The following is a 20,136-nucleotide window of genomic DNA, read 5'->3' as shown; positions in this document are numbered from 1 at the left end:
TTAAACCTAAAACGAAAAACATATATATAAAAATATAAAGAAAAATTTATGCTCTGTTATCTATTTTGATTCAAATATATTATTGTGAATATATAAAAATGATCTATGAGTTGTAAACTTGTAATTGCTTCTCAACAAGGTGGGCTTAGAATCGTTTAAAAAGGGAAAATGATAGAAGTTCCTCCAAATAGTTCCACTTATTAACCTAACTGATAGTGCTCAGATCCCAATATCCTGCCAATTTTTGCATAAAACACTCGATTTTTACATAATGATGGATTACAACATCCGAGTAGGTATCCAACCTGAATCCGATTCGTTACCACCCTAGCGGCAACGCAGCAACCTTCATACTTTTGGACGGCCACGATCAGCTTAGTAATCCTATCCGACCGTCCCTTTCTCGCCTGCCTCTTCTATACGACAGTCATCTTTCCCGCCACTTCGCTCATAACTCTCTCTATCTCCTCCTCTTTTGCCCTCTCTCTCCACACACACCCCGCCCCCCCCGACGAGGAAAGATGCTGTGGGTCGACAAGTACCGGCCGAGAACCCTAGACAAGATCGTCGTCCACGAAGACATCGCCAAGAATCTCAAGAAGCTAGTGCGTTACTCCAATACCTTCTCCGATTTCCCTCACATTAGTCTAGGGTTTCTTGATGCGACCCTCCAGTCTCCCCCATTTTTTGAAGGATTCTTTAGGATCTTTGTTCGATTCTATTTTTAGGTATCGGAGCAGGACTGTCCCCATCTCCTCTTCTACGGCCCGTCTGGCTCGGGCAAGAAAACCCTAATCATGGCCTTGATCAAGCAAATGTTCGGGCCCGGAGCGGAAAAGGTATGTTTTTTTTCTTTTCTAGATTAGTCTCTAATTCAACGAATTCTAGTTGAAATATTTTCCTCTCTCTCTCTCTCTCTCTCTCTCTCTCTCTCTCTCTCTCTCTCTCTCTCTCTCTCTCTCTCTCTCCCCCTCTTTGATTTAGTGGTTTTGTACCATCTTTGCAGGTGAAATTAGAGAACAAGATGTGGAAGATTAATGTGAGCTTTAATTTCTCTTTCTTTCTTATCCTTTCTTTGTTATTTTCCTGTCGAATTGGAACTTATCATGAGGTGTGGGTGCTTTTCAGTTTCATCTCTTAAGATCTGGAAAATAAATTTTCTTGTGCAGGCTGGTACTCGGACAATTGAGCTAGAGTTGACTATGTTGTCAAGCAGCCACCATGTGGAGATGAATCCAAGTGATGCAGGTTTTCAGGACAGATATGTTGTTCAGGAGATCATTAAAGAGATGGCAAAGAATAGGCCAATAGACACCAAAGGGAAAAAGGGTTTTAAAGGTAGAATTTTTTCTTAGATTAACCAGTAGTGCAGATGTAGGATTTTTCCTTTTTTTGTGTCCTTGAAGAGATTGGAAGCTCAATTTGCAAACTGTGTTATGCTTGCTTACCTGGGAATTACACCTAGATGTAGTCCTGAATGTAGCAGAGAAATGTCAGGTTGCTCTGATATAATGTGGAGAGATCGTGTTGTGTAAAATCTTAAGCTATTCGTATATTAAGAAATTAATTTATATTAAATAGTTTTTTTAAGTTTCTAAGCAAATACCCGTATAAGGAACTAAGGTTACTGTTGCATATTATTTGATACATTGATAGCCAGAATTTCTTCGTATTTTGTTGGTTATTTGTTTACATTTATTTTTCTTGAAACCATGAAGTTTCTGTATAAATCCAGTGTTATTTATTGGAGGATCTATTTTAGAAGTTCTAGCAGGTCTAATTTAACCATAGGAGCAAACTTATGCAAACCTCACAAAATGTATTTCAATGCAGTCAAAAATATTTCTTGGTCATGTCATGTTGGACTTTTTGTGTCTTGGGACTTTTTCTTGGACTTCTTGTGTCTTGGGTATCAGATCCAAACTGACTCAGTGGATTGGCTTAGGTTTAGAAGTTAGACTAGGATTGAATCCAGCTATGTGTTTACAATGTACTTCCTCTTTATGCAAAATACGGCAAGTACAATCAAAGGATCTCATATAATACTGCATTAACAAAAATTTTGTAACTTGCAGTTCTAGTACTTAATGAAGTTGACAAGCTATCAAGAGAAGCTCAGCATTCTCTCCGGCGAACGATGGAAAAATATAGTGCATCCTGCAGGCTAATTATGTGCTGCAATAGCTCTTCAAAAGTTACTGAGGCTGTTAGGTCTCGTTGTCTGAATGTGCGTGTTAATGCACCCACTGAAGAACAGGTTAATTTTTCTAGTTGAAGTGTTGCTGCTCATTATTTTCTTGCTTCCTACCTGCATTTTTTTTTATTACCTTAGCATTGTTGTGCTTCTGCACATGATTTCTTTGTCTTCTTTATATTGTCGAGTAAGGGCATATTCTGTTGTGCTCTTTCATATATGGGTGCAGATGAAACTATTTGAGATGCATGAAGACTATAAAGGAAACACTGAGAATATCAAAAGCTGAATTGAATTTACAAGGTCATGTTGAATTGGTGTAAATTAATCAGTCTTCCAAGTTGAAAACTTGTACTGTTCATCATGACTTAAAGTCCTAAAAATGTCTTGAAGCAAAATGACTTAATTCTAGAAATCTGTTATCATCAAAGTTGGCAGAAGAGGGAAATTCAAGAGATATATGTTTTTCCATTCTTATTATCTTGTGTTGCAGAGTTCACTAGAATATGTTTTTTAAGCCTTGTAGATATGTTATTGTGCAGATTATTGGAGTGTTAGAGTTTATTGGAAAGAAGGAGAAGCTACATCTTCCAGTTGGATTATCAGCTCGTATAGCTGCACAGTCCAATCGCAATTTGAGAAGGGCAATATTATTTTTTGAGACTTGCCGAGTGCAGCAGTAAGCTTTCTTGAAAGCTTGTGCTCTTTACAGAATTTTATTTTATATTTACTGTAATTGTACCTCGGGCCTCATAACATCTGGTTTGATGTTAGTATGCCATTATCTGGATTCTAGATATCCATTTACCGATAATCAAGTGGTGCCACCACTTGACTGGGAGCAGTATGTCTCAGAGATAGCATCCGATATCATGAAGGAGCAGAGCCCTAAAAGGTTTTAATCTTTTCCTTTATTGTGAAAAGTTTCTTGTCTATCATTTACATGACTGTGTTTCACTTTGGTTCTCTTTGATAAAACTCTTATCTAGCTTACCAACTTGAACTGTCTTACAAAGCTCATATGTGAACACTTACTTCTGCTCTCCATGTTCTCAGGTTATTTTCAGTTCGTGGAAAATTGTATGAGCTACTTGTTAATTGTATTCCTCCTGAAGTTATCTTGAAGGTGAAAGGATAATAGTATAATGTTTTTTCAATTGATTATTCCCTTGCTACTTTACTTAGCTGTTTACATTTTGCAGAAATTGTTGTCAGAATTACTGAAGAAGTTGGATTCTGAGTTAAAACATGAAGTTTGTCATTGGGCTGCATACTATGTAAGTACAGCGGGTAAAGAATTAAGTTGTCAAGAATAAAATATTTACAATAAATTGAGGTTGGATTTGTTGCTGATAGCTATGATTGGATCCTAGAGATCTCACTTTATGTTCTCACTCAAAACCTTCAAAATTATGAAAAGATCATCATGTTCAGAATCTTATGGTGAGTGCAAGTCTGATCCTCCTATTGACAATCAAATTGCTCCTTCACCCAGGACTAAGCGCTTTCCTCATTTATAGTGACATTCCATTCTGATTTCTTCATTTATAAATGTGCTTTACCTTCAGTTTTGTAGAGAAACTTGTGACCCCTCTATGATATCGAGGTGTTGAAAGAGGCCTTACTTCCTTAATATTTTCTTTTATGTATTTTTGCAGGAACACAAGATGCGTCTTGGGGCAAAGCCAATATTCCACATAGAAGGTGCTTGAGTTGTCCTTTCTAGCAAGTTGTACATTCTTTTCTAATATACATGTTCATACTTGTTTTATGTCCTTTAGTGTTAGTAGCATCTTGTTAGAGCCGTCAGGTCCATATTAGTGACATGAGTGGTACCTCATCTAAAACGTCAATGTCACAGCCATGATATGTCATGATTTGTGGAATAGTGCACAAATTTAGATGGTAGATAGGTAGGGGATTGATACTGTATTGGTAGCTTGATAATGTACGTGGGAAATCTACCGAGCTACCAGTCTTTTTCTTTTTTTATGTGTTGATTTGATGGACCCAAAATTCTACGTTATCATCAATCCAATCCAATCACCATTCATGGCTATTCAAATTTTTTTTAGAACATATTGAGTTGACCCCACAAGCACAACCACCCAATAGCTTGTTGCCACCAGAAGCAGAGCCCTGTAACTTCTCCAAGCAAATATATTCTCATACAGCAGCTAGAGGCAGAACAAAATTATTTCACTTTTTCTGCTTCCGAAGTCAGGAAAATGGCAAGAATTACCTAAATTTAGACATATCATTGGCATAAAGTCCTGAAGTCTATCATGTTGGTTGGACAAAGAAGGTTCCTTAAGAGGGGAAGATTAAAACTAACATGCAGGGAGAAAGTTAGAGAAGATATCATAGCGCACTCGACACAAACCAATCCAGTTATGAGAGATGAAAGAAAAGGATCCACATAGCCAACTCCAAATTGTTGGACGACAGATTGGTTATTATTATTATTTTCATTGTTCTATAATCCAGAATCATCGTGACGAGTTCCCATGTAGAGATTGTTAGTGTAAATTTTGGAGGGTGTTGGATGTTTTAATGATTTTACTTTTGCTGATGCTTTTCTTAAGATTTTCATTAGTCTCAGATGTTTGAAGGATTGAGTAATGTAATAAAGTGATATATGATTTATTTTTCCATATACTGTGTAACGTAATCTCGTGACTGGGGATCACCACACAGCTTTTGTGGCGAAGTTCATGAGCATCTATAAACAGTTCCTTATTGCAACATTTGGCTGAATGAGTTCGAGCAAGCTCTGGAATAGAAACATCTGAAACCTTCAAGGTATTGCAGCTTCTTCACCATTAAATAGATAATGTCTCTGTCGACCAATCACACTCAAATTTTTCTCTTCTTGTCAGTTGACATTGGAGCTGACAAATCCAGTTCGGGTCAATCGGTGTTGGCACCTCGTTCTTCTCTGCTTCATTATAATGTTATATGTATGGGATCACAATGTTGCTGTTAGCAAAATCTTTACGTAGCAGGCGCTACAGATGATATCCTTGATTATGAACTTGATATTTGTATGATCCGAAGCTTTTCTCATTAAATATGCAGTCTTATCTATAAAAGGCTGTCCTTTTGTTCCTTAAATGATGGATATATGGATATTGGCTCAGATAAATTGAAATGCAAAACTAAACAAATATGAATCTGAGGGCACCATACAAATTTGGAGTTGCTCCATTAAGAAAGGGATTTGGAGCTTGTTTTGATTTTTGCGACCGAGAAGAATCTACTACTATTTTCTTCAACATATACATGTTTTGCTCATCAGTTGATCACTCTCAAACTCGGTTGAAAACCAATTGATTAGCATCTATCATTCTTGATTGGCTATTAGACACATTCTTCAAAATGAATGACAATCACGTTTGCCTATTTTAATTTTGTATACTGTCGACATACCAGTAAATGATACGATTAATGCCACCATTACCACCAACAGAAACGAAAATGGAGAACATAACATCATAGAATAAAACGCAGTATTACAGACCCTGACACGCATAAATTGAGTCTGTTTACACAAGAGATCTTGTTAGTTAATCACTATTAAGTTCTTGGCCTCACCCTGCGGCCACTGGTGTCGCCGCCATCTGAAAGCTGTGCCCACACACTCTGGCTCTTTCCCCCACTGCTGCACTCCTCTTCGCAACCTGCAACCGTCCTCAGAAGTTCTGACTGCAGTGATGGAGAGTTGTCTTTCAGATACTCAAATCCATCAGACCGGATTACAGCTGCAGAGAGACAAGGCTGTCTGGAATGTCATACAGTTTAATAAAACGACTGAAACCACAGCATAAGCTCAGTGATGTAGAATTGAAGAGCTTGCTTCAAGTAATTCAACAGAGATAGCTAAATATTGGAGAGAGAAATGCAACAATAACAAACAATTTGATCTGATTTCTTGAATGGCTATTACTCTATATTATGCTTTTCAGAAGATGATGCCCAAAGTTGACAAGAGAACAAAAACCATCGAATTATGTTGGAAGTTCCTAGAATAAACATATATTCCTAACCACTTCTTAACACTGAGCATGACTTGTTTCTACAAAGTTAAAATCTATACACTGAAATTGCCAATAATTAACTAGAGAAAGAAATACAAATCAATCAAGAAAGTTGACATGGCTGCTTCGCGTGAACATGTACTCAACAAATAACCATGCAAAAGGTAGATCTTTATGCACTGAAACTGCCAACCAGCAAAGAGTATAACAGCAAACTGGTAAAATATAAATGTTCCCCCTTAACAAAATCCGGGTATGTTCCTTTAACAATTTGACCCTATAGTGGCCTCTTAAATATGATGAGAGCTAATAACAGCTACAAATAAAAAATTAAATACCTGCAAGGTTTTCAGCAGCAAATTTTAGACAAACTGCTTTAAGTTCCATGGCATGGTGACGATCAGCCAATGCAAGAGTGCTTGCAACAGAATCTACAGATATATCCTTGCACAAGTAAGATTCACATAATAATCGAAGCCTTCCCAAGTCGTATTTATCTGCTGCGGCTAATAATTTTGCAGCCAAAGAGTCGGATACTGAAGATACAGAACTTGATGCACCTAACAAGTCATCATCAACAAGAGTATCTTTGTAGACAAAGTGCAGCATAGCCTGCCAAAAAAAAACTCAGATATTACCAAATTGATGAGCACCCCTTAAGCAGTTATGGATTCATTAGGACAACATGATAATGTAGTTACAGAGAATATAACAAACATCCTCACCTTGAAGACCTTTGGTTCCATATCAGAAATGACAATCTCATCATTACCATCATCCTTACCATCATCCAACTCATCAAAAAATTCAGTTCGAAATACAGAAGATCTAGCAGCCAACACCAACTTGTGGGCATAGACTTTTTCTCCAGACACGTTAAAAACAATATCCGAGCCTTCCTGATTTTCAAGAAGCATGCCAAAGTGCAAACCTATATCAGAATCCGGTACTTGTATTGAATGTGGTCTGGAACAATCTGTAGCAGATACGACAACACCAACAGTACAATTTATCTTCAAGCAGTCATCTTTAAGAAAATCTGAAGTCTCAAGTGCCGTTCGTCTGAAGAAACGCTTATAACCCCTAAGGAGACAAATCACATTACAAGTTAAGAAGCCTAATACAAGATAACAGTCGTACAGCGACAAATATTAACGAAATTAAAAAGAGAAAAAAAAACGTATGTGAATACCTAAGAAGTTTAATAACAGCTTTCAAATGATATATATTCAGCTTAAAACTTAGCCACCCAGCAACAATGCCTCCCATGCATGAAGTGTTAGGGTTGAACTAATTATATTTTACATCTAGATTATTAGCAACATGGTTAGCTGCTAATGTTCTTGTAATGCAAGTTAGATGAAACTTCAACCATCAGATATTTCCAATTGTGCAAACCTGTGCTACTGATTAGCACAAAAATTATATTTCTTATGCTTGTCCAAAGAGGGATAATGCTACAGCAACAACAGTAGCCAATTACCAATATAATCCATCCAAGAAATTTCCAAGTTTCAGCAACTTAACTATACCAGATTAAGGAAAAGAAATTAAAGCAAGACGACGACAACAACAACTGCTAATCTTACCCTATGAATTCATGGACAACTCACCAATAAAGAAAAAAGGGTAAGAAATCCGACATGAAAATCACCAGAATTTTGGAACAAACAAACAAAGAGAGGAATACTCGCGATCTATTACCACATGCTACCGCGATACTTGAGCGTGTACGGCCCGCTCTCGAGCGATCGATCGAAGTGGCTGTGCACCTTGTGCTTCGCCTTCCCGCTCTGATCCACTAGGGTTAGCTCGAACAGCGCTCTCACGTCGGTGCCCTCGCTGGCGAGCGCGATGAAGACGGACACGTACGCGGAATTGTCCTCGGGATTCTTCCCGTCTGGATAGAAGTAGATCGCCCACTGGTAACCCCCAACTGTGAAGTTATCGCTCGCGATGTGTTTCCCAACCCCCATCCCCTTCGCTAAGGAGTAGCCCTGGATCACGAACTTGTGGGATCCGTTCACGGTCTCCGTCACGGATCGAGAACTCGTCGGAGAGTCGGCGAGGTCCCTCGCCGTCGCTGAGGAAGACGACGGCGGGGGGTGGACGAGCTCTGGGATCATTGGTGGCGGTGCGATGCGACCATGGAGCGATCCGCTGGTGGATTTGGTAAAGTTTTCGTCGGGATTGGAAGAGTTCGGGTCGATTTAAGGGGGGAATTCCGAAGGGTAAGAAATTGGTGGAAAGGTTTCGAGATTGGCTGGGGGAAGATTTGGGGGTGGAGGTGTTACGGCTAGGTTTCTCTCGGAAATCGGAGCGCTACCTTTTCCCTTCTTTTCTTTTTAGTCCCCAGAAGGAGCGAGGTTTAAAATGAAAGAGTAGAGGGACCTTCTTGTAAGGGAATTGCCATCTTATTAGAAATGCATTTCGGTCAGCTTAACCAGTACAATAACAAAGCCGGACTCAAGCTTATCCGTTTGCTCGACAAGTCTTAAGCTGAATTAATAAGAATAAGGAGTGACGAGTTTTGATCTTATTCTTAGCCTCTTAAAGAAAATATTTAAATATCTTAGTAGCTAAATTTTTTTGGCTTATATAAAAATTTGTATATTTAATTATAAAAATGATCTAAAATTAGAAGTAAAAATTTCACCGACAAAGTTTAAGCTTATCGAAGTCTTTTTTTTTTCTTCTTACTTCTATACTATCTTTACTTAGAAATTTACTTTATCCTACGAAGAAGATGGAGTGCTGCACAAACTAGCCAACCGATAAAAAATGTTAAGTTCGCGACAAGTCACAGTATATCTCGTACTGCTAAATTAAGAAAAATAATTATTTTTGTTAATCAGAAAATAAAAAATAGATAAAACTGTGAGGGCTGTTTTTGCCAATTCTTACGGTTGATTCCTACTAACTCAAAACTTGGGCACCCATAGGGTAATAAAAGCATCAACTGGGAGATATGAAAGCAATAGATCAACAATTTGAAGAGTCTGTAGATAAATGCAGTATTTCAACGTCTACTGTAGCCTTCAGACAATGACAAACTTGGTTCGCACCTAACATTCAAATAATATGGTATAAATCTCACATAAGGAATAGAATATCTTCCTCTCTCCCCTCTCCTAGCCTAAGTAACGAGGAGGAGAGGAGAGGTATTCTGCCTCTTTTTTCTCTATTTTTTTTTCTCCGATCTCTTCTCTAAAACTTCCTCTCTGTCCTCAGCCACCATTCAGTAAAAGAAATTTTTAACTGATGGTAAACCTCGGAACAACCTGATAATATGCTGCTCTTCTACAAGGAATTGACTTAATCATAGAAAAAGGAAGGATGATGACTTAAATGTAAAATCTGTGGAAGCATAAGCATAAGCAGAATTACTTCAAGAAGACAAAAAGAATCAGAAAAACTGTAGCTATCCTCGTAGCAATACACAAGTACACAACTACAACTGCCATATTACACAAAAATGAAAGAAAAAAGACCACCATGGAAAAGAAAAACCAGAGTTACCACCACGCTAGACAAAGTACATCAACTGTGCATCACCTAATAGGAGGAACCACAGTAACCAAAATTGCCATCAAAGTTGGCTTGACAAGGAGACAACAGGAACACCATGGAAAAGATAAGTAAAAAAATGAGGTAGCTAGTCCAGTTCTTCCTCATTTTCGTTATGTTACACATATGAACAAAACAACAGACAGAGTTTAGTACCACTTTAAGAGACTTAGAGCATTGCCATTCTCCACTGCAGTTTCTTCAGACGAACCTGACGAGCTTGCCATGCTCTCGTCAGAACTGCTATCTCGATCTACCCGCAGGCGATGAGCATTATCAGCAAGCCATTCTGCAACCTCAGGGGTTGAAGCCCAGTCAGTCAGAGCTTCCCTGGTTGATTCACGTGTGAAGTCCTCCCAATCCTTCTTGGAGAATTTGCGTTTTGGCATTTTATGATAACTTGAGTAATAATCTTCATACTGGTTTATCATTTTCATGCTAGGTGATGTGAAGATCTGTCCTGCAAGAACAAGGTTATCTTTCAAAACCTCTAAGGAAAAAAGTGCTGTATGTGGAAAACAATAGAATTATGAAATGTCGGAAATTGCTCACCATAGAAGTAGCAAGTATCGGATAAAATCTAGAAGTAAGCATAGAAGAATACTAATGCGGGACACAAGATATTCTTAGATCAGTACATAACATGCAAGGAAAACTGGCATAAGGCACATAGAAGATGATGATTATAAGACAACCAGATAAAGGAAACCAAACTATTTCATCAGTATAAATTAGCTCACAAAAAGGCAATTCATCATATACTGGATTTCAGAGGACGCAAGACCTAGTATCTATGTCCTCAACTTGATGAGAAAGAAGATATGTCTAACTATATACTAGTCCGCTCATTCATCACATATTAGGAGACTTGATGCAGTGTGTAAAAAAGTTCCCAGCAAATTATGTCTCAAGTCTCAAGGCCTCCAAACTCCAAGATTAGAAATCCACAATGGGTGGCCAGGTCAGTAGCATTGCAGTACTCACAAAAAGTTGGGGTGGGTGTCAGCTGATATATGTTAATTCTTCCATAGAGATGTAATCTACATATACCCCCTATGCGATAAGCTACTTCATGAATACATGGAAGGTTAGCATCTTCATTGTTATTAACAGCAAGGTGAGAAGGAATGTACATTAACACTCATCCTATTTATGTCTATTTTTTTCTTTTCTTATGGTTCCCAAATATTTTATACTCAAAAATCTCATAGCCAAGCAAATTTGACAAGAATAGCACATTCAGATGATCTGAACACAGCTAGCTGAAATATATGGCATGCTGAAATATTTGAGATGCCAAAGAAATCCCATGTACAGAGGCCAACAAAGCAAGCTGTGGAAAAAGTTATCGCATCCCCAAAAGGCCAAACAGGATGATCTTAGCACACAGTGCCTAATCAAAATTTACTGAACAAAGCACAAGTTATAACATGACAAACATGTCAAGAAGTGCCATTAAGCTAAGTTTTCCGCTTTATTTGTTACCATTCTTTGGTGATCTGGACCAAGCATATGGACTGCTTGAGCTCCCCCAAATACTCTGTCCCAGATCTTTCCTAGTTGATCGACTGAAGAATTCTGCCTGTTTATTATTTGCAGATACCTGCCTAACCTTTCGCTGCCACAAACTTCCATTTTTCAATGGTGTCTGCTGTCTGCATCCAAAACTGAGATACTAAGTGTCTCGGCGTGAAATAAATGTCAGATTATGTAGAACTTACAATTTAATTGTTCGTGACGACTTCCATTTAGTAATTAGGGAGCAAATACTCCAACAGACACCAACAGCAACCAATGCTAGTAGAGAGTCGAGAGTGCTCTAGCGAGAAACAAGAAAGAGAAACATATATCACTACAAGATTCAGCGCAAAACATGATTAAAGTAAAGAGATCATTAAAAAAACGCACCTGGGAAACAAATACAAGAGCAATAACACGCATCGTCCATTTTACAAATTCTGCTATCCCAGCATCTACACCGCCCTCTTTTGAAATTATAAATTTCCGCACAATCCAGTAGCCTAAAGCTGCTCCAGTTAAGATTATTCCTACTAAAATAAAAATGGAAACCTGTAATCAACAGAAACTTTCAGCAATGTGCAGAAAATTGGGCAATAGAGATAGCAGAACAAGTAACAACTAACAACAAGAACCAGAAAAGAAAATCTAACCAAAAAAGAATAATCTGTTACTGCATCAAGGCACATTAAAATAAGAAAACTGTAGAAAGCGCCAGTGTACTTTAATTAGCGTAAATAAAAAAAACAAGTTCAAAGAAGATGACTATTATAAACTTCAACTTCATTGAAGTCGCAATCATCACATATGTTTCCAAAATCAAAATTTCAGATGGCATGTTGCCACCAAGTGGTGTTTCATAATCTGATCAAATATGACGGTCAATGTCCATATTCCTTCAAATTTAAAGACTTCAAATTCATAAAAACATTATCATCACTTCCTAAAAACATTTGATGAACTAGATACATTAAAAATAACATCTTTAAGTGTAGAGTTTGAGAAGTTGACACCAAAAATTTCTGCTTACAGATATGGATGAAATCAAAATCATAATACCATATCACTGCTAATTAAAGTAGATGGACTTACTGGGTTATGCATCTCTTCACTCAACCCAAAATTCACAAGAATAGAATTGACCAATGTGGAGAAGTAGTGCGCAATGTACGAACCGACACCTAACTAATATTAAGGAAAAAAAATATAACAATCAGAAACAGTAGGCCAAGATGAACCTATTCATACTAAAATGAATCAGAATTCCGATTATAAAATCTTAGATATACAAGCTATAGGATGGAAAAAATAAATAAATTTAATCCATACCACAGATCCATAAATTGTTAGATAGAAGATATTTTTTCTTCCTGTGGGTAGCAATTTCATCCCCTACAGCCATTCAAGAAAGTCAGTGCCCTGTAAGCAATAGAAAATTCCTAGACAAATAGAGTTTCCATGCTAAATGCCAAAAAAAAAGAGTTAAAGAAACGCATGAACTACAACTTTTACAAGTTCAGTCATTTCTCAAGTAACCTATCAGCAGCTAACTTTTACAAACTTCAACAAAAAGTGATCTCTGATTTAATACACATATTGCTGTTTCATGGCATAATACCACAAAATCCACATTAGGGAATAGCAATCAATTGGACGACAAAAGGTCAAACTGATTACTATTGTTAAAATACTCACTAGTTTTATCAGGATGTATCAACAGATACGTGCACGGTCCACATGAACATTCTTATACAATATCACAATATTGGTATTTTCCTGATGTCATGATACATAAATACATAATTTATGGCTTTAGTATGTAATCATTATAGCTTGGGTTTTTGGTGGGTTTGGATAACAAGTCTTTTAGGTTTTAGTTTTGGACAACTGAGGATTAGGAATCTTTCATAATAAGAACTTCAAATATTTGAAACGATGATAAAAACAATACCTGAAAGAGAATGATCAGAACAACAAGTACAACTCCCAAAACCATGGAACTGCTATAATAAAATGGAACCCAGTTGCTAATAATGGGTGCCATGAGCAGCAGGACAAAACCAATACCAAGGCAAACCAATCGCCATTGCTGAAACTCTGCATGAATGGAAGGAAAATCATGTTCAACTTCAGTGAACAAACTAACATCAAGTCAATGTTTAAGAATTAGAATAAAAGGCATTTCAAATACCTTCCTCAATGGAAAGTGTGAAGGAATTGGATATTTTATCCTTCAATTTTACATCAAGATATCTGTTCGCATAAGGAGATATTGTAGCACGCCACTGCCCTTTCTGGAGAGCTTGCCATTCATCCATCTCGCATTTGCAAAGGCCAATAGAGTTGTTCCTGCAAATAGTTTCCAAATTAGATTCTCTAATAATCTAAGTCTCCAACGAACTTCAAAGAGTCAGAATCTTACCACTTACCTATGAAAGCAAACCTCTGTCGTCCCATGAAGTCTTTCAGGCACGGCTTCTGAAACCTTGAATATAACCCTTCTAGTACTGGAATAGCTCCTAAGATTTAACCTTGATATGCCAGAAATACGGATTCGCTCGCAAAATTGTCCGGCTATGAACGATGGAATAAAGCGTACACTAGGGTTCTCCAAATTAACTTCTGTCATTGCCCAAAACAAAGGGATCAAACGAGTTATGAGAAAACGTTGCTACAATCACAAATGGGTTCTGAGATGCAAAATGCACTAAAAAATCAGAAAATATACTTGCTTTTTTCCTCAGAAATGCCTTATAACATAGAAGAAAGTTCTGAAAGTACAAGAAAACCATTTAGTCTACAAAAACACAAAGATCACCCCCAAAAGGTTTTAAGAATAAACCTGTATCTAAACGGAAAACCCTAGAACTCTAACCCATAAGTCGAAAAGAAAAACATATACTCCACACCATAACCGAATCCTCTAGTTTCGAATCAGTTCTAGGGCATCGTACACGAAGAAAGAAGGCTTCTTTTCGGGAAGGCGAAGAAGAATACCTCTGAGAGGCGCTTGCTCGCTCGAAGAGAGGGAGAAGAGAGAGGCGAGAGGGAGAAGAAGGACAAGAAGGGGAAGAAGAGGAGAAGAGAGAGAGGGCAGAGTAGAGGAGGAAGAAGGTCTTCTTCCCATCTCCCCGCAGTGGAGAGAGTACGAAAAACGAGGCACTGGCGCGGGTTTCGCCTTTTGCTGGAGGAGGGACTGCCGTATTGTTTAGAGGCCCAATAAAGTTACCGGGTCATAGGGCCTCTTATCGGGGCCCGAATTATGAATAAGAAAATCCAATCAATAGGGGTTCTTTTTGTTAATAATCACCAATATTTCGGATTATACGAGAAACCTCCTATATTTTAAATATTTACACCTTCGCAGATTTTTAGTCAAAATATCCCGCATTTTCTTTGTTTGTTCATCTGCAAAACGAGGAATATATATATAATATTCTTTGTCATCCAAAGAATGAGGAGTAGATTTGTAAATTTTAAAAACCAAAGGTGGTTTTTTTACCAAATAGAAAGAAAAAAAAACATAATCATCGCATTTTTTATAATGGAAAACTCAAATTGCCTAATACTACTAGTAACAGCTGCTACTTTATTTCTTATCCATGATCTAATAAAACAAACAGAGAAACAAATATTATTGATTCAATCTACATGATTAGACAACGATTAATTAATTTAAATCACTTGGGATGATGGAGGAAGCGATTGGCGAAGGCAATCGGATCTTTGCGCTCCTCTTCGTGATCAAGGCCCTCCTGCGAAGAAGAAGGATCCGAATCCGCGAGATCTAACGCAGAGGACGATGGTAAGGCGGCGGTGAAGTTGGCAGAATGGTTTGGTGCGGCCGAGGAGGAGGAGTTGGAGAAGGCGGGCTGCAACTGCTGTGAGTGGGTGTGGGTGGAGGCGAAGGCCAGCCTGCTGTTTATTAGCTGCGACTGCACGATCGAGAGCTCCGCTTGGAGCACCGCCACCTTCGAAATGGAGGAAGAGGTTAAAAAAGAAGAAGAAGAAGAGAGAAAGCTCGGAGTTATTTATTTAGTAGGGAAATTTGCAACGATCATGTTCTTTTATTATGATTTAATCCCTACATCTTCAATATTTGCAAAAAAAGGCTTCGATATTCGGTCTCTCAAAAAATTAGAGAATTTTTATGATTTAAACCCCTGCAGATGAGTATTTGTCAAGATAAGTTTATCCCGTCCAAATTTAAATAACTAAAATACTCAGCTTATCTTTCGTCTTCTTCTTCTTCTTCTTTTTTTTAATCTCAGGACTGGTTTCCATTTTGCAAATTTATCCTTCTCCTATTCTCTTTTGACTTTAGGGTGTTTTCATCGCAATAAAGATAATACAAGGTTAGCATTATAAATACCTATATAGTGGGGTGTTACTAATCATAAAATTAAAAAATAGAGGGTAAATTATAAAATTATCGATTTGATTTTTTTTTCTTTCAAATTCTGTTTGTGATTAATTTTAAGCATTTCGATAACTATTTTAATCTTATTTAGAGAGAAAAAAAATTGTGGGTAAACTGTTTTTAAAATGTTTTATATTTATGTAAGGTGTGAGATATTATATAGTTGAGGGCCAAAGTGTCACAAAACATAATAAGGAGATCTAATATGAAAAATGACAAGAAAAAGGCGAAAGAGACGAAGGACAATTAAAGACGACCTGGTGCTGGAGCGCGAGGATGGCGGAGACGCAGCCGTAGACGGGGTCGGCGATCCTGGCCTGGGCCTCGTAGCAGACGGTGACGACGGCGTCGTCCCTCCGCCCGAGGGGGACCCTCGAGAGCAGCCTGGACACGTTGCTCGCCCCGAACACCTTGTGCACCGCCGCGAACCGCGCCGCCCCCTGGTCCGACCCGAAGTGCGGCGCGAACACGCACCCCGCCGTGCACTTCCGACGCAGGAACTTGCACGCGCCGCACGGCGGCTGGCCCTGCCTGGGACACCTGTCGCCCGGTGACTCGCTGGCGCCGCCGCGGGTGGCCATGCATTCCGGCCGATGGTGCCACCCGTGCTCTCGTGCAGTTGTTGTATATTGGGGGGAGTGCGTGTGGGCGCGCCCACGTTGGAGTCGTGGTGGGATTGGGTGGAGGAGACGAGATTTATTTATTTATCTTTATTTTATTTTTTGAAAGCGGGGGTAGGAGGAGGGCATGCAAGAAGAGAGCACGCAAGAATTGTGAAGTGGGGAGGACGACATCTTTTTGAGGGTTCTTGCATGCATGCAAGAGAGGATGGTAAATTCTCTCGTCTCACCCTGTCTTTCTGCAATATTTCATTTTTCTTTTTGGCAAATTTTCAAATAACACCCTCCAACAGACATTATTTCGTTACTTCTCAAAATAAGAAATATAAAACATCTAAAATACCCCCTCACTAAATTTGTCTCCTACAATGTCTAACAGTATTGTTGCAAAAATGAGTGGAATATTTTTTTACATGCATTTATTTTTTCATAACGAAGCGTAAATAATTTTGAGTATACAATGTTCGCAATTAAAAAATATAATGTAACTAAGTTGAAAAAAAAAAAAAAACGTATGTTAATTGCTGGGAAATTACAGTGTACTGCGATAGAGTATTTTTCGACATAATAAAAACAAAATGAGAGGGATTTAATAGCATATCATACGGAAAAGTTATTTGAGAATTTAATGGTACCTTTTTAATTTAAAAATTATTACTAATTTAAATACAAATTAATTTAGCCCACCAAACTTTTATTTTGTACTATAATAAAAAAAGATTATTTTAAGTTATTTAATCATCTTAGTTAATGGCATTTGTACTTATAGTTTAATTAAAATACACTAAAATTTAGAAATACAAAACAAAGTTTAAAACAGTAAATACAAGAATATAAATATATTTAACCCGATAGGCATTCTACGTAGAGATATAAATATCTAATTACGTCCGTGTTAAGTTGAATCGAGCAAATGATCTAAATTGCGAAATTTCAGTTGATGACGACAAGAATATCTTCAATAGATTTAGCGTATCCATTTCCATGCATTATATAGCACTGGGTCTCAAACTCTCAGTTAGATTTAGCGTCCTCAGTACGTCGTAGGATATCTACTTTGTGGATTCTCTTTATCAACGAACAGTGGCACGTATAGACTCTTTTACCCTTTTCTTACAAGCAAACATTCTACAACTTGTGAGGGCATAACAGTCTTTTCACCCAGAAAAGGAGTTGGCCATAAGCCATATATAACGAGCCCATGCATAACAACATCTTTGCTTCTTGAGTTATAGTCTTCTCCATCACTAGGGTAGTTTGTGTTGCTCTAGAATATATATATATATAACCATTTCGTAAGATTTATTATTCTTTTTTAGGAATTAATTAAGCTTATTTTAGTGACTAATTTAGCTATTCTTATTTTCCTATGTTCAGGATCTCTCTCGGCAAAGAGAAAGAAAAGAAAAGAAAATGTCTCGTAATCAAATTCTACCGTCGTCAACGTCGTCGTTGTTTGCGTCTTGCTTGTATGCGTTCTATCCGAAACATCGCCTTCGATGGAATTCTGATCTCCATGATCGATTTGTTGTAGCTGTTGCACGGCTTGGAGGTCCAAATGGTTAGGATTTTCGTGTCCTTCTCTTCAAAGTGCATGTTGATTTTATATCAAAGAAGCTGTATCACAATATATGTTTGATGATGAAGAGATTTGAAGTTTTTTATCACTGCAAACTGCAGAAGCAAAGCCTACTGCCATAAAGCAAGCAATGGAGGCAATGGGAGTTCATGGCCTAACTCTTCGCCATGTCAAAAGCCATCTCCAAGTATCTACTCCTATACATCGATCTTGAGTTAATTCAATCTTTCATCCTCTGTAAACTTTTCTTCTTTTTTTTTCTCTCGGCTTGTCAGAAGTACAGAGCTAATTGTAAATCAGGGAAGGCCAAGGAGGAACACCCAAAGAAAGGTAGTACTTCAGACTCTACTCTTCTTCACACAAGTGCAAATCACATTAAAGAACAAGAAGATGACATAAAATTCTATACACCAGCGACCCGAGAGCTCATCGGAGGGCTGGATTCCGAAGATCGCGCGAATCTCGTGCCGGCAGACAATGAGTAAGCAATAGAATCGTTCAATTTTTTTTTGACAGTGTTTTTGTTTTTGTTTTCTTAAATATTTCTTGGAGCAGAGAGAGAGATACTAAATGCAATAATGCTCTTGGAGTTCACTGTGAGTCAACAAGTCAGAGCAGCACTCTTCGAGATCAAATGGAGGTAGTCTTTAATTGTTCTCCAAGAAGATTGCTTTATAATATGTCAGGTTTGTTAATGATAAATTCTTCTAATTTTAACTTCAAGGAGGAGGTGGAGGAGCATGTAGAAGTGAGGAAGGGTGCACAAGAGAGATACATGGGCTCATTGATAGAGAGAGCATATGGCAAGGTTGCTTCAGAGTTCCTGAACTCAGAGATCATTGATGAGGCTAAAAGGATGTAACCTTTCCTAGTGAAGATGTAGTTTTCTCTAAGTCCTTGGAAGAAGAAGAAGAAGAGATGACTCCTTTCATGTTCTTTGGAGCTATTAGTTTTTTGTTGAAACCTTTTAGAGTCGTAATAAACTTCCTTATGCTCTCTCTCTCTCTCTCTCTCTCTCTCTCTCTCTCTCTCTCTCTCTCTCTCTCTATATATATATATATATATATATTGATGAATAATTCTTCACTTTTGCCACGTATGAATTAAAATAAACAACCCAGATTGGAATGATCTGCAACTAGATGCCTAAACAAAAACACCATGTTTGAATCACCAATTCGGTATAGTTCAATTGATTCAAAATTTTAATTTTACCAAATTTTGCTGTTTGGAACCAGTGACAGGATTTTAATTGATATCTTTAAATTAATTTCAATGTATGTAATGAAATTCGATGATTTTAGATCAGATTTAAATGAAATTCATTTGCCACTTAAGTTATATTTCCAAATCTCAAAACTAACCCTGAACTTGCTATATCATCAATAAAGCTTGTGAGTAAAACAAGGAAACACACTATGAAAATGAATTCCTCTCATTCCAGACAACACGATTAGATGAACTCAATTGAATTCTATCTAGAATTGATTCCAAACAAGCCATAAAACTTCACCACTAGAATGTGACCAAGTTCTGGAGTTCTACTTACCACAATGTTTAGACAGCAAAGGGAATCAGAATGGAGGCAAATTGCAGACAAGTGACATGCACTCTTATGGAAAGTCACACAGCAATAAAGGGGCCCATTGATGCATGGGTGGTGGTGGCCATGGGAGAGGAATCTTAGCACCAATCACCACAAGATGGACCACCCAAAAAAAAGACTCAATATAAGTGGAATCAGTAGAAAGTTGAACAAAGTGGTACTACGATCCTCTTCAGCTCCAGTTGCAGGACTCTGAGCCATTAATATATCAGTTCCAGTATTCACACCTTGTACTTTTCACTGCTATAAATTAATCTAACACTAACTCTACAGTTATACAGTAGTATGCCAAGAAAAAAAAATTTTTTTTTTTTTGTGAAAAGAAACAGTTAAAACATAGATGTGAATAGTTATGCCGTCAAAAATATACTCTTGTGAGCTAAAAATGCTTGATTTGATGTTACTAAACGGAGTTTCACCTGTCTTTTAGATTATTGTCGACTGAAACGAATCATATTTCGATCAAAATTGTTTGTTTCATCCTTAGATCAATACGGAGAGAACAAAAATCAAAAGCAACTTAGTTGCTAATGTTTTTGCTTAGTTTGAGGGGTAAATTGTAGCAAATTTTAGTTCTTTTAAGAGTGTAGTGTGA

At 37.7% G+C, this 20,136-nt stretch overlaps 4 protein-coding genes across 7 annotated transcripts; 1 reads left to right on the top strand and 3 right to left on the bottom strand.

Moving 5' to 3' along the window:
* The first annotated feature begins 445 nt into the window (after positions 1–445).
* LOC140795947 (replication factor C subunit 5) lies at positions 446–5,308 on the top strand. Its single transcript, XM_073148774.1, has 12 exons — positions 446–605; positions 729–839; positions 1,007–1,039; positions 1,170–1,338; positions 2,076–2,257; positions 2,737–2,873; positions 2,991–3,089; positions 3,251–3,320; positions 3,397–3,471; positions 3,853–3,898; positions 4,892–4,996; positions 5,074–5,308. The coding sequence occupies exons 1-11, from the start codon at positions 522–524 to the stop codon at positions 4,948–4,950; spliced, it is 1,065 nt and encodes a 354-aa protein (XP_073004875.1). The 5' UTR covers positions 446–521; the 3' UTR covers positions 4,951–4,996; positions 5,074–5,308.
* Positions 5,309–5,672: 364 nt separating this feature from the next.
* LOC140796522 (BTB/POZ and MATH domain-containing protein 4-like) lies at positions 5,673–8,705 on the bottom strand. 2 transcript variants are annotated; one of them, XM_073149568.1, is made up of 4 exons: positions 7,936–8,705; positions 6,957–7,314; positions 6,570–6,843; positions 5,673–5,955 (listed from the first exon to the last, which is right to left on the bottom strand). In XM_073149568.1, the coding sequence occupies exons 1-4, from the start codon at positions 8,355–8,357 to the stop codon at positions 5,771–5,773; spliced, it is 1,239 nt and encodes a 412-aa protein (XP_073005669.1). In that variant the 5' UTR covers positions 8,358–8,705; the 3' UTR covers positions 5,673–5,770. The 2 variants fall into 2 exon arrangements, with proteins under 2 accessions (XP_073005669.1, XP_073005670.1); XM_073149569.1 differs by having other exon boundaries at positions 5,673–5,971; positions 7,936–8,616.
* A 932-nt stretch (positions 8,706–9,637) lies between these two features.
* Positions 9,638–14,534, bottom strand: LOC140797005 (uncharacterized). Of its 3 annotated transcripts, none has more exons than XM_073150243.1 (10): positions 14,314–14,534; positions 13,746–13,938; positions 13,508–13,665; positions 13,268–13,413; positions 12,646–12,708; positions 12,409–12,501; positions 11,707–11,868; positions 11,520–11,617; positions 11,284–11,453; positions 9,638–10,258 (listed from the first exon to the last, which is right to left on the bottom strand). In XM_073150243.1, exons 1-10 carry the CDS (start codon positions 14,441–14,443, stop codon positions 9,948–9,950), a joined length of 1,524 nt encoding a protein of 507 aa, XP_073006344.1. In that variant the 5' UTR covers positions 14,444–14,534; the 3' UTR covers positions 9,638–9,947. The 3 variants fall into 3 exon arrangements, with proteins under 3 accessions (XP_073006344.1, XP_073006346.1, XP_073006345.1); XM_073150245.1 differs by having other exon boundaries at positions 9,638–10,253; positions 14,314–14,520; XM_073150244.1 differs by having other exon boundaries at positions 13,739–13,938; positions 14,314–14,496.
* A 462-nt stretch (positions 14,535–14,996) lies between these two features.
* Positions 14,997–16,317, bottom strand: LOC140796436 (LOB domain-containing protein 20). Its single transcript, XM_073149473.1, has 2 exons — positions 15,994–16,317; positions 14,997–15,287 (listed from the first exon to the last, which is right to left on the bottom strand). The coding sequence occupies exons 1-2, from the start codon at positions 16,315–16,317 to the stop codon at positions 14,997–14,999; spliced, it is 615 nt and encodes a 204-aa protein (XP_073005574.1).
* Positions 16,318–20,136: the final 3,819 nt, after the last annotated feature.

This window comes from Typha latifolia, chromosome 10 (genome assembly GCF_019914945.1).
Source record: "Typha latifolia isolate L0001 chromosome 10, TyphaL0001v2, whole genome shotgun sequence".
NCBI classification, from domain to species: domain Eukaryota; kingdom Viridiplantae; phylum Streptophyta; class Magnoliopsida; order Poales; family Typhaceae; genus Typha; species Typha latifolia.
This window is presented reverse-complemented; position numbering and strand designations above follow the sequence as displayed.